Source organism: Actinia tenebrosa, unplaced genomic scaffold (assembly GCF_029948245.1).
Source record: "Actinia tenebrosa isolate PJP-AT-01 unplaced genomic scaffold, QUT_ActTen_1.0 PGA_scaffold12__29_contigs__length_12842862, whole genome shotgun sequence".
NCBI lineage: Eukaryota > Metazoa > Cnidaria > Anthozoa > Actiniaria > Actiniidae > Actinia > Actinia tenebrosa.
Window position 1 is genome coordinate 8,292,869 of NW_028292572.1, and position 12,315 is coordinate 8,305,183.

Consider the following 12,315-nt stretch of genomic DNA (forward strand, 5'->3'; position numbering starts at 1 on the left):
GTTAACAGGAAAATGGGAAAAAATATCTCTCATCTCACAAATTTTTTCTTACCTATTTGTTTACCTGTTTATCTTTATTTCAAAGCAACCTAATTATTAAATTTTTGTTGTTTAGTACATGCATTTTAAAATTAATTAGATAGGCAGATGGTTTATAACATTATTTACATTGCAGTCCGACAAACTGAATTGCATAAATTACAAATATATAAAGATTGACAAATTGAAAATACTTTTATGCATTCTCATATGTTTCTACAACTTGGACAACTTTTATCATGACATAGCCTTTTTTGTTCTTGGTCCTTTATGACAAATTAATCAACAGTGAACTACTATGAATCAAATATAAATATACTGTATATCACTTGAGAATTAATAATGGAAAATCTAAAAGATTTATGGGAACTGTGGGAGGTAAGTGAACCAAGTTTTGTCTCAAGCACTTTATTAGTGTTTGGGGAGCACAGGTGGCATAGCGGTGAGAGCAGTTTTCCGGGTTCTCTGGCTTTCTTACCTCCACAAAAATCAACTTCTAAATTTCAATTGGAATCCAATCTTGGAGCCACTCTGTGGAATCCAATGTTAATCCCATTATTTATTATTTATATCATTTATTATAGTGATGAAAACAGTGGTTATATTGAAAAGGTGTTGAGGGTTTTACACTCCACAAAACAGTTGCTGTGAATTAATTTTCTATTTCAGGTCAACGTCTACAAAGTCAAGCAGTTCCGTACAATGGTTGTACATGCTTGGGTGTATTCTGTTGGGCAGTACTGCTATGCTTGTGAAAGAGCAAGGCATCACTGTATTTGGCATCTGTGTTATTTATGACTTCTTTGTTATTAGCAAACTGTGGAAAAGGTAATTAAAATCAAGTTTATTACATTGTATTTTGTTAGAAAATGTATTGGTTAAAAACGGATGAAAGCAATGGGTAATAAAAATAAAATTATAAAAGATATAAGATTTCAAGTTACAATGACTTGCTTATGGTCTAGGCTTGATAGGATAACTTCATATTTATTCTAATATTTGGTTTAGGTTGTACTGGAATGGTAATTGGTCAACAGATTTTCTACAGTCATTAAAACCAATTATTTCAAGAACAGTTACCCTTTCAGCAGTGGTAATTATTTAATTTTTTTTCCTGTAATAACCATACAACATGAAAGTGGACCAAATTAGAAAATAGCAGTATCAGGCACATAGTGCATCAAGCGCAAGGGGAGGGGGAGGGCATATGCCCACCATTCTCCATCCCCCCTATGCTACTGAGCAGCGTTAGTGCTATATTTGATGACCCAATGTAAGATTAACTTTAACTAAATTGGTTTGTCTTTATTTTTAAATAGAGTTTATTATTTGTGCGCTTGCTTTAAATAAAAGGAATGAATTGGTATCAATATCCATTTGTTGCCTTATCTATCAGAATGGGTTGTCTTTATTCTCAAATAGAGTTTATTATTTGTGCGCTTGCTTTTAATAAAAGGAATGAATTGGTATCAATATCCATTTGTTGCCTTATCTATCAGAATCAAGATAAATAACAAAAGCTGTTGATAAAACTATCATTTACACCACTCGTTCCTTATATCAATGTTGAGTAGTTAGTGAAAGACCAGAGCACGCCATTTAGCAAACCACTTTTGAGATGTTAGAAAGGGGGGCATAGTATAGCAAAGTGCACCCATGTCTTTGTCAACGGCTGTAGGATTAATAATTGAACGAACATTTGCATGAATGAACTTACAAGTAATTATTAAACAAATGAATGATCAAATGAGCCAAGGAACAAACTAGTGACAGAATGAAATGAATGAATGTTTCATTGTTTATCCAGGTGATCTGCCTGATGGTGTTTCGCATATGGATGTTAGGAGGAAGTCTTCCAAGGTTCATCAAGCAAGACAATCCTGCATCATTTTCAGACTCCTTCTCAACAAGATTCATGACATTTTCCTTCCTTTATGCTTTTAACGCCTGGCTTCTTCTCTCTCCAAGTAAACTGAGCTATGACTGGCAGGGTGGAAGCATCCAATTGGTTGAAACTATTTGGGATCCTCGTAACCTAGCAACCATAGCATTCTTCATTGTGATTGGCTTATTAGCCTATCATAGCTTGTTTTCGAAGAAAGCTCAGGTATTCAAGCTTCAATCTTTTATTTACTATTTCTACATTTTATCTATTAATAAATGAATACATAATGATGTTGATTGTGATTATTGATGATAGTGGTGATGACTTTATTCATTGTCGGCAATGATGTTGATGGATGATAATGATGTTGGGTGGTGAGGATGATGATGATGATATTGGAGATGGTTGGTAGTGATTGGTTGTAACGATGATGATGATGGTGGTGGCATTGAAGATCATGAGAATTGGTGGTAATGATGTATAATGATGGCAGTGAAGATGATAGTGATCGAAGAGGATGACATGTCACTGTTTAATGGTAATGATAATGGTGAATAATGTTGAGGATAAAGTTCGGTTATTGAAGATTTACCAGTAATCTGTTTATTAATATTTCTATGTATGGTTTACCAAATAGATGTACATCTTTTCCAGGAAGATGATCAGCTGACAGTTCTTTTAGGATTAGTCTTGATGTCAGTGCCATTTGTTCCAGCATCTAACATATTTTTTAGAGTGGGATTTGTAGTTGCAGAGAGAATTCTTTACATACCAAGGTATGTTACAGTCCTAAAATCCTAAATATGAAGAAATTGGGAGAGGAGGATTGTAAATCTTTGATTATTACTGCAGTAAATTTGAATAACTAAACTAAGATAAGTTATTATTTCCTTGCAGCATAGGATTTTGTCTCCTTGTTGTCCATGGCATAAACAAACTAGCTGGAACCACCAGATATCAACATGATAATCCCAAGGGAGAAACAAGATGGTCAGCTAAACTAGCAACCTTGGGTTTATTTTTACTCGTAATTTTATTTTGTTGTAAAACTATAAGAAGAAATGAAGTGTGGAGAAACAGAGAAACATTATTCAGGTAAGTACAGAAATCGCAATCCTCCACAGGCTCCAAGGGGGGGAAGGGGGGGGGGGGGGGGGGTCATTTGTGTTAATTTTTGACAGAAACTTAAATTTGTGTTAATCAAGGAAAATAAGGAATTTATAATATTTTTTTTTCTTTCTCAGGTCTGGAGTAGAGACTCTTCCTCACAATGCCAAAGTGCACTACAACTATGGAAACTTTTTGAAGGACATGAATAAAGATGAAGAAGCTGTCAAGCACTATAGAAAGTGTTTAGAGTAAGTTTATTGTGAAAAAAAAAAAACTATTTATATGGCTAAATGTAATTGAGGCAAAGCAGTTCAGTTTGCTACAATTGTAGGGTGCACCCCTCCTTGCTACAAGGCCTGTGTATGTGGCAATGCATCATGGCTGGGCTAATCAGTGAGATCATTGCTACTTAACTTGTTTGCTTACTTCATGTTCACAAATGAGTTTAATCTCATCTGCTAAAATTGACTGGCTAGATTTTTTGCTATGCTTGAATTTTTTTAGGTTAGAGCCAGATCATGTGAGTGCCCACAATAATCTTGGTACACTTTACACTAACAACACAGAGGTATGATCTCCAAACCATAGCAATTATAAAACCTTTATTAAAAATGTTTTGAGAAATCAAAGTTTTTGTGTGATCAGCTGTGTAAAAACTTTTTACTCCGACAAAGGACTAGCGTCCGAAACGTCAGTTTTTTCATCTTTTCACGGTGAATAATTCACCTTTTTATCATTACTGTTTCATTAGAAACACCGACGCAGCTCACACTAGTTTTTAGCTAGTTATATCTTCTGTACATAGGATAGTAAAGTGCAACACAGTACACCATAACACAACACAGAACAGCAGTAGAGCACACCAAACCATAGCACAGCACAGCACAGCACAGCTCTCAACTGATGTAACTGCAACTGAACATATATCTAACAGCAAAAGGTTTTTATCATAATCAGTTTAAATCTGAACACAAAAATGTATTTTTTTCTGCTAGGAAGCCATCAGACACTTTGAATTAGCCATCAAATATGACCCAATGCATGCTAATTCATATTTCAATCTTGGTGTACGTTATGCGTAAGTACAAATTGCTGTATTTGCGATTTTTAATTAAAAGTTAATCAAGTAATTTCAAGTTTCAAAACCTATGAATTATCTTTTCCCGCAGAAAACGAAATAAATTGGAGAAGGCTGAAAAGATGCTTAAAGAAGCACTGAGGTATAATGTTGCTGTTGTTGCTCTTTCTGATATAACTGCTACCTCTGCTGGCTCGTGATGGCTCTTGCATATGCCACTTCTGTTGCTGCTGTTGTTGTTATTGTTGTTGCTGGTGGTGCTGTTGCTGTTGCTGTTGTTGTTGCTGCTGTTGTTATAGCTGCTTTTGTTGGTGCTCTTGCTGCTTTGTTATTGCTGCTGCTGGTGGTGCTGTTGCTGTTCTTGTTATTGAGTGGTGGTAGTAGTGGTGGTGGTGGTGCTGTTGTTATTGCTTCTGTTGTTGGTGCTCTTGCTGTTGTTGATGCTCTTGCTGTTGGTGCTGTTGTTGCTGTTGTTGTTGCTGCTGTTGTTATAGCTGCTTTTGTTGGTGCTCTTGCTGCTTTGTTATTGCTGTTGCTGGTGGTGCTGTTGCTGTTCTTGTTATTGAGTGGTGGTAGTAGTGGTGGTGGTGGTGCTGTTGTTATTGCTTCTGTTGTTGGTGCTCTTGCTGTTGTTGATGCTCTTGCTGTTGCTGTTGTTGCTGCTGTTGCTGTTGATATTGCTGGTGCTGGTTCTGTTGTTATTGATGGTGGTGTTGGTGCAATTGTTGTTGTTGCTGTTGTTGTTGGTGTTGTTGGTGTTGTTGCTGTTGCTGTTGTTGTTGTTGCTGTTGTTGTTATTGCTGCTGTTGTTGTTGCTGTTGTTGTTGCTGTTGCTGTTGGTGTTGGTGCAATTGTTGTTGTTGCTGTTGTTGTTGCTGTTGGTGCTGTTGTTGGTGTTGTTGTTGCTGTTGTTGTTGTTGCTGTTGTTGTTGCTGTTGTTGTTGTTGCTGTTGTTGTTGCTGTTGGTGTTGGTGCAATTGTTGTTGTTGCTGTTGCAGTTTTTGTTGTTGTTGTGGTTGAGTCACCTGTTTGTGATGATTATACCCTTGCTAAAGCTTGTTGTTGTTGTCCTTTCTGTTGGTAAATAACTAGATAACATCATTGCTTTGCGCATCATAATAACAGGGTTCGTGCTACTTCTCAAACTCCTTGAAAACTCCTTGAATTTAATTCACGTTTTCAAGGGCACTTGAAAAGCTCTTGAATTTTATGTTAGCGAAACTCCTTGAAAACTCGAAAAGATCGGAAAATCTGAAAGTCGGCCATGTCCAACCACCGTGTGAAACGGGTCAAAATCGAATAGATCAAAATATCGAATAAAACGGGTCAAAATCGAATGGATCAAGATATCGAATAAAACGGGTCAAAATCGAATGGATTAAAATATCGAATAAAACGGGTCAAAATCGAATAGATCAAAATATCGAATAAAACGGGTTAAAATCGAATGGGAAAAAATGTCGAATAAAACGGGTCAAAATCGAATGGATCAAAATATGAAATAAAACGGGTCAAAATCGAATAGATCAAAATATCGAATAAAACGGGTCAAAATCGAATAGATCAAAATATCGAATAAAACGGGTCAAAATCGAATAGATCAAAGTATCGAATAAAACGGGTCAAAATCGAATGGATTAAAATATCGAATAAAACGGGTCAAAATCGAATAGATCAAAATATCGAATAAAACGGGTCAAAATCGAATAGATCAAAATATCGAATAAAACGGGTCAAAATCGAATAGATTAAAATATCGAATAAAACGGGTCAAAATCGAATAGATCAAAATATCGAATAAAACGGGTCAAAATCGAATAGATCAAAATATCGAATAAAACGGGTCAAAATCGAATGGATTAAAATATCGAATAAAACGGGTCAAAATCGAATGGATTAAAATATCGAATAAAACGGGTCAAAATCGAATAGATCAAAATATCGAATAAAACGGGTCAAAATCGAATGGATTAAAATATCGAATAAAACGGGTCAAAATCGAATGAAATAAAATATCGAATAAAACGGGTCAAAATCGAATAGATCAAAATATCGAATAAAATGGGTGAAAATCGAATTGATCAAAATATCAAATAAAACGGGTCAAAACCGAATGGCTGAAAATATTGAATAAAACAGCACTTGAAAAGCTCTTTAATTTTATGATGTTAGCGAAACTTCCTTAAAACTCCTTGAAAAGTCTTTGGATTTTTGCTTTGATCATTACTTGCATGGCTCTGAAATCGATCTAGTCGGAAAGATCGAAAAATCTGAAAGTTGGCCATGTTTAACCACCGCTGTAAAACCTTGGCATAGTTAGCTGTACTTACTCCTTGAAAATTCATTTTTGGATACTTGTGTACTCCTTGAATAGTCCTTGAATTTTAAGTCGTTACCTCGGCACGAACACTGTAATAATTTAATACATAAACATAAATCCATACCTTGTTTCAGGATAAACCCCAGCTATATCGACGCCATGATGAATTTGGCAGGAATACTGAGTGAGCAGAACAAAATATATGAGGCTGAGTCATATTACAAACAAGTGTTGACGTTATCACCCAACAATCCTGATGGATACAATAACTATGGCGTCTTTTTGGCTAAAATAGGTATGCCTTGACCAAGATCGAGCACTTTCCCACCTTTTTTTACTCTCTCTTTTTTCTACCTTTCCTTTATCTTCTTCCATTTGCAATTTTACTTAAGGTGGCAGACAATCTTTAAGTTTTGTCACAGTTATGGAATAAGTACTACTATAATATAGATTACTGATCATCCAATCAGAATACTCGGACACGACACTGTCAAGGTCACGGTGCAACACGCCCAAACCCCAAGTTTTATCATAGTTATGGAACATCTATTGTAACAGAACATCCTTTTAGCAATGACAGTGTACTAGATTGCTGATCATCCAATCAGAATGCTCGGACACGACACTTTCACAATCACAGCACAACACGCCCATAGCCTAAGTTTTGTCATAGTTATGAACATCTAGTGTAACATAGAAGATCTTGTTATTTTTTTGTAGGGAAAGTAAAGGAAGCCTTGAATGCATACCAACAAGCCATCCAACTGAACAACAATCACTCAGTAGCTTACGTTAATATGGGACGATTGTTTAAAGGTGCTGGACAAGCACACCAAGCAGAAAAGGCCTTTAAAACGTAAGAATTACTTTTTCTTTAGCTGTAAAAAATTCATCTTTCGTATGATGATGATGGACGATGGATATCGTCCGAAATATCTACTCAAGAAACTTCTAGTTATTCTTTTCGTTTATAAACTTTTAGCCCAAAGAAACATATTCACATCTTTCGTATGTGGAAAAACCAAAAAACCATGGCACACCGCACAGTCACAGTACGTAATTGATGACAACCTTTTAGCCAATCACAACAAGACAAGGTGTCTGGTCAGCCAATCAGAATTATATAGCAGAGATATTGGATTTTAATTTGGCGTGGTTGTATTTGAATCTTATCTAGAGCTTTGTCCATCAAGCGAGAAGAGAGCACTTTACAATTACTCGGTGTGTTGTATTACAATCAAGACAGACTAGTAGATGCCGAGATGGCCTGGGGTGAGACACTGAAGATGAATCCTGCTAATGATGAGACTTTGTCGAATATGGTATGAGATAATATTAATTATCATTTGTCACCATTTGTATCATTATGATAATCGTTGAATAACTTCATCATTGCGTTCATTATAATCATCATCGTCATCTTCACCGTCATTTATCATCACAGTCACCATCATCATCATCACCACTACCATCATAATTATTAGCATCAACATCACCAACCATCATCAGTATCAGCATTACCATCACAAACGTTACCATTATCATCACTTGTAGCACCACCATCATCTTCATCCCCATCATCATCTTCATCAAAAATATCTCATCACCCCCATTATCAGCATCATTATCTTGAGTGGAGACCCGTTAAATGTTAAGACGACTAGATAGGTTAAATAACTTTTTTTCTCTTTGTCTTTTCAAATATTTAACTATTTGACGTACGCTTGTAATGATTTTAGGGAATATTAATGAGCAAATTAGGACGCCATGGCGAAGCTGTGCGATTAGCAAAGAAGGCTTTACAACATAACCCAAACCATGCTGATCACTACAAAAACGTTGCCTCTTCATTGGAACAGGCAGGGAAGATAGGAGAGGTAAAAAACTATCGGCGATTGTTGTGAATGATTAAGAATTGCCCTAATTCACTATGACGTCACATCAAAACAATCTATTGTTTAAACGCAACGGATCATGGTCGTCAGAGGGGGTCAGATCAACGCAAATTCACCGAAAATTGTTGTAAAACCCGTATCAATCCACGAAGAGAAGTAGAATAGCCAGCAAACTCTCAGAATATTTTTTAGTACATAATAACACATATTATATCTGAAAACCAGGCCATTTTAGATTAAACTGTTTTGCTAGGAGCAAATTTTGTTGAATTTTCTATTGGAATTGGCGATTCCATCCCCACATAAACAAGCAGTGACGTCATAGTGAAATAGGGCAATTCAGGAGTTGATTTTTGCGGAGAGAGGAAAGCCGGAGGAAAAACCCTGAAAGAAAAGATTAAAATCAACAAGCAACTCCCCTTTAAAAGATACTGTGGCGGAAAAAACGGAACATTTTCTAAACTAGAATTTATACAGTCATAAGGAAACTCATAAATTCTTCTTTTGGTTGATACAGGCAATTGACGTCATATCTTTGGCACTGAAGAAGTTCAAAACCGCTGACCTCTACTTTCACCATGGCAACCTATTAAAAGACCTTAACAATATGAACGACGCAAAACAGGTTTGTCTCTTGTGTGTTAAATTTTGTGTGTTGGAATTCTTGTGGTATTTAAAGGAGCACATATTGCAAAGTTGATGACAACACGCAGCACGTTATAAAACGCTACCTGTTTACCCAATCAGAATGCATGGACACAATAGTGTCACGGTCACGGTCATGAATGATGACAACACGCAGTACGTTGCAGCACGTTACCTGTTTACCCAATCAGAATGCTTGGAACTTCACTTTCACGGTCACGGTCATGAATGATGACAACACGCAGTACGTTGCAGCAAGTTACCTGTTTACCCAATCAGAATGCATGGACACAATAGTGTCACGGTCATGAATGATGACAACACGCAGTACGTTGCAACACGTTACCTGTTTACCCAATCAGAGTGCTTGGAACTGCACATTCAAGGTCACGGCACGCAAAAATGGCGAATTGTGCCCCACCTTTTCCAATTATTTTTGTACAGCTAAGGCCCTGTAAACCACGTCTCCTCGGCTTCCGATGTAAGCAAACGCTAGTATTGAAGTTCTTTCTTTTGTTTTGTTTGTAGGATTTCTTGAAGGCAGTAGAGCTTGATCCAAAGCATGCAACTGCGCACATGCACCTAGGAGTCATACTTCATATGGAGGTAAGGGAATGAACTAAAAATTTCTACCATCCTTGCGCACGCAGTCAGTGCTCTCATAATGCACGGGCAACCAACTAATTAGAAAGCAATATTAATGACTGTTATTTTATAATACACACCTAAAACTTACCTCTGAAACTCGAAACTTGTCTCGGGACAAGAAAAACCTCTAGAGTAGCACCTGTAAACTAACGCTTACATTTGCCTTATTCTGCTTAACAGAAAAACTATCCCGAAGCCCGCAAACACTACGAGAAAGCACTGTCCCTGGAGCCACACAACACTATTTTACAGCAGAACCTGGCTAAACTTAAACGTCTACAAGAAAAACAATCAAAAGGTGGATGAAACCATGGCTGAAATGGAACCCAAGGTACACGTATTCAGGAAATGATAACTAATATCCAGTAATAATAACGGTAAATATTAATAACCGTAAATATTTAGAACGATAAAAATCAATACTGAAAATATTAATGGTAATAATAACTAATTTGTACTATAAATAATTTTTTATAGTGCAAAAAAATTAAATTCATTTTCATAAGAATTTTTAATCGTACTAAACAATATATAATATAAAATAATATTCTTAAATAAATAGTAGATATATAACTTCTACTTCTGCAGTATATAAAACTGTATATTGTAAATATTTTAAACAAACGAGGGATTTGGGATTTGAACCTTAGATGTATATTAACCTTTTTATATTAAAAAGTCTTTTAAACATAGTTTAAACAGTAATTACTTTTAAGGTGTTGTGTCTTCTTGGCAAATCCTCGCTGAGAGAAATATATTACTAGTATTATAAGAGACACGATACGCAGATATTCATCTAGTGACGTCACGAGATTTGATGACGTCATGACGATTCTTAAGCTTGAGCTGAAGAGTGCCACTCTGCGCACCCTACCCCCTATGGGATAAAGAATTCAGGCTTCCCGAACTCCTGTAGCCCGATCTCTTGGGTAAAGGGGATTCACCATCCCCCGGGGATTGGGAGTCCATTGCACCCCACCTCCTACACCCTGCGGTGAGAACAAATACTTTGCTTCTCAAATATGCCGGGTTTAATTCAATTGTAATATTCTAATAGTATTTATTGATGAGCGGTATTCCATTGATTCTTGCATAGTGAAAAGCGATTAGTCTTGATCATAAGTGCCAACCAGAAAGAAAAGATTCGTTGTGATATGATACGTATGTGAGTAAAGTTTTTAGCCAAGGTCTCTACCTTGATTCAAGGGTGTTTTTCCGGGTTCTCCGATTTCCCCCCTCCGCAAAACTTAACACGCAAAATTCCGATTCAATCTGTGAGTTAGCCGTGCCCTGATTTGGATTAGCACGGAGGTTATCAGTTAAAGGTTCAATCTGTGAGTTATCCGTACTCTGTCTTGGATAAGAAATTGTTACAGAATATCGATAAAATTATAATTGCTTTCTAAACGCGACACATGTAGTTTCCTCTCATCCTTCATTTATTTCACATTATTTGAAGTACATTCAACTTCCCACACCTCATAAAATCCTAGATGGGGTTTGACTTTCCAATCTATATCTTTATTTTCAATAAAGTTTATCTCCTGATAATTGTTCATAAGTATGGCTTCAATATTCCTATTGTACGGTAGATTGATCAGTTTGATTACACTTCCTGAGACATACTGTCTGGCTCCCTTTATTACACGGTACGATTCTCGATCTCTGCTGTTGTCAATAAGGAAATAAAGAGTTTGGAATTTATTTCTTAAATAAGGCATATCAGCACTAATGATAGAATCTGTAGAGGCAGATTCCAGTGGTATCGTGTCACGACTCTTAAATGGGTTCCAAATATGACTGGTTCACACCAGAAGCCTTTTGAAAGCAACGCTACTCTTCATTCCAAACAAATTTGTTCTAATTTTATAAATATTCAGATATAAATAAATATGGAGCGGATAAAAAACAATATATTTTGATAAATAGAAATACATTTTATTATCATGGTTCTAATTAAAGAGATTACTCCAAAAGTGGGTACTTTACTACCAAGTATAATTGATTATGAAGTTAATTAACTACAGTACTTTACTTGTCAGCTGGGCTCAACCGTTCCATTAGCCCATTATTTTTTTCTTCTTAAACTACCTAAGAATATATTTTGATATAAGGACGTTGAAAAATGTTCATTAATATATAATATATTATTAATATATTTCTATATAGTTGAATACTTATTTATTTAACAAACCTTTCTGCTTTGAGAACGGTCGAGGTTCAACCTTTTGAAAAAAATGTGCAAGAGGGAATGCAGTGAGACAAGAAATGGGACATTTTTCTCCCAACGTGAAAAGGTCTTTAGAAAGATGATATTCGTCTGGATCTTAACTTTTCTACTGCAGTTTTTTCAAAAAGTTGAAGTGGCCCTAGTTGAAAAGCTTACTCTCTGACGTGTTTAATAACAATGTCTATATGAGACTTGTCCCTAGCACTAGGATCAATTTACTCTATGCTAAATGGCCATGCCAACACTGGGTCAAGTTTCCATTACAGTGCATTTTGGGACTGTCATAGCGGACAAAATAGACGCCGTCTTGGAAATATGTCTCCTAAAAACCTCCACAATTCACTGCAACGTCAACTCGACCCACTTGGTTTTGTTTTCTTAACCTCGGAATGGCTAATGTAGGTTTTGAATATGGATTTGTAATTAAACTAGGCTGCTGAGTTCATTAGATGTTTCAAATGCGTC

At 36.1% G+C, this 12,315-nt stretch overlaps 1 protein-coding gene across 2 annotated transcripts in view; it reads left to right on the top strand.

Annotated features, from left to right (window-relative positions):
* Window positions 1-12,315, top strand: part of LOC116308985 (protein O-mannosyl-transferase TMTC1) — a 39,544-nt gene that overhangs the window by 949 nt on the left and 26,280 nt on the right. The window contains exons 3-18 of one of the 2 annotated variants that reach the window (XM_031719511.2): window positions 709-867; window positions 1,048-1,132; window positions 1,847-2,146; window positions 2,579-2,700; window positions 2,822-3,019; window positions 3,169-3,282; window positions 3,539-3,602; window positions 4,030-4,112; window positions 4,204-4,254; window positions 6,567-6,727; window positions 7,153-7,288; window positions 7,610-7,754; window positions 8,172-8,309; window positions 8,845-8,952; window positions 9,501-9,578; window positions 9,801-9,951. In XM_031719511.2, coding sequence (XP_031575371.2) covers window positions 709-867; window positions 1,048-1,132; window positions 1,847-2,146; window positions 2,579-2,700; window positions 2,822-3,019; window positions 3,169-3,282; window positions 3,539-3,602; window positions 4,030-4,112; window positions 4,204-4,254; window positions 6,567-6,727; window positions 7,153-7,288; window positions 7,610-7,754; window positions 8,172-8,309; window positions 8,845-8,952; window positions 9,501-9,578; window positions 9,801-9,926 — 2,068 coding nt within the window. In that variant the 3' untranslated portion in view covers window positions 9,927-9,951. Of the gene's footprint in view, window positions 1-708; window positions 868-1,047; window positions 1,133-1,846; window positions 2,147-2,578; window positions 2,701-2,821; window positions 3,020-3,168; window positions 3,283-3,538; window positions 3,603-4,029; window positions 4,113-4,203; window positions 4,255-6,566; window positions 6,728-7,152; window positions 7,289-7,609; window positions 7,755-8,171; window positions 8,310-8,844; window positions 8,953-9,500; window positions 9,579-9,800; window positions 10,120-12,315 lie in introns of those variants that run through there. The other variant, XM_031719510.2, reaches the window with a different exon arrangement.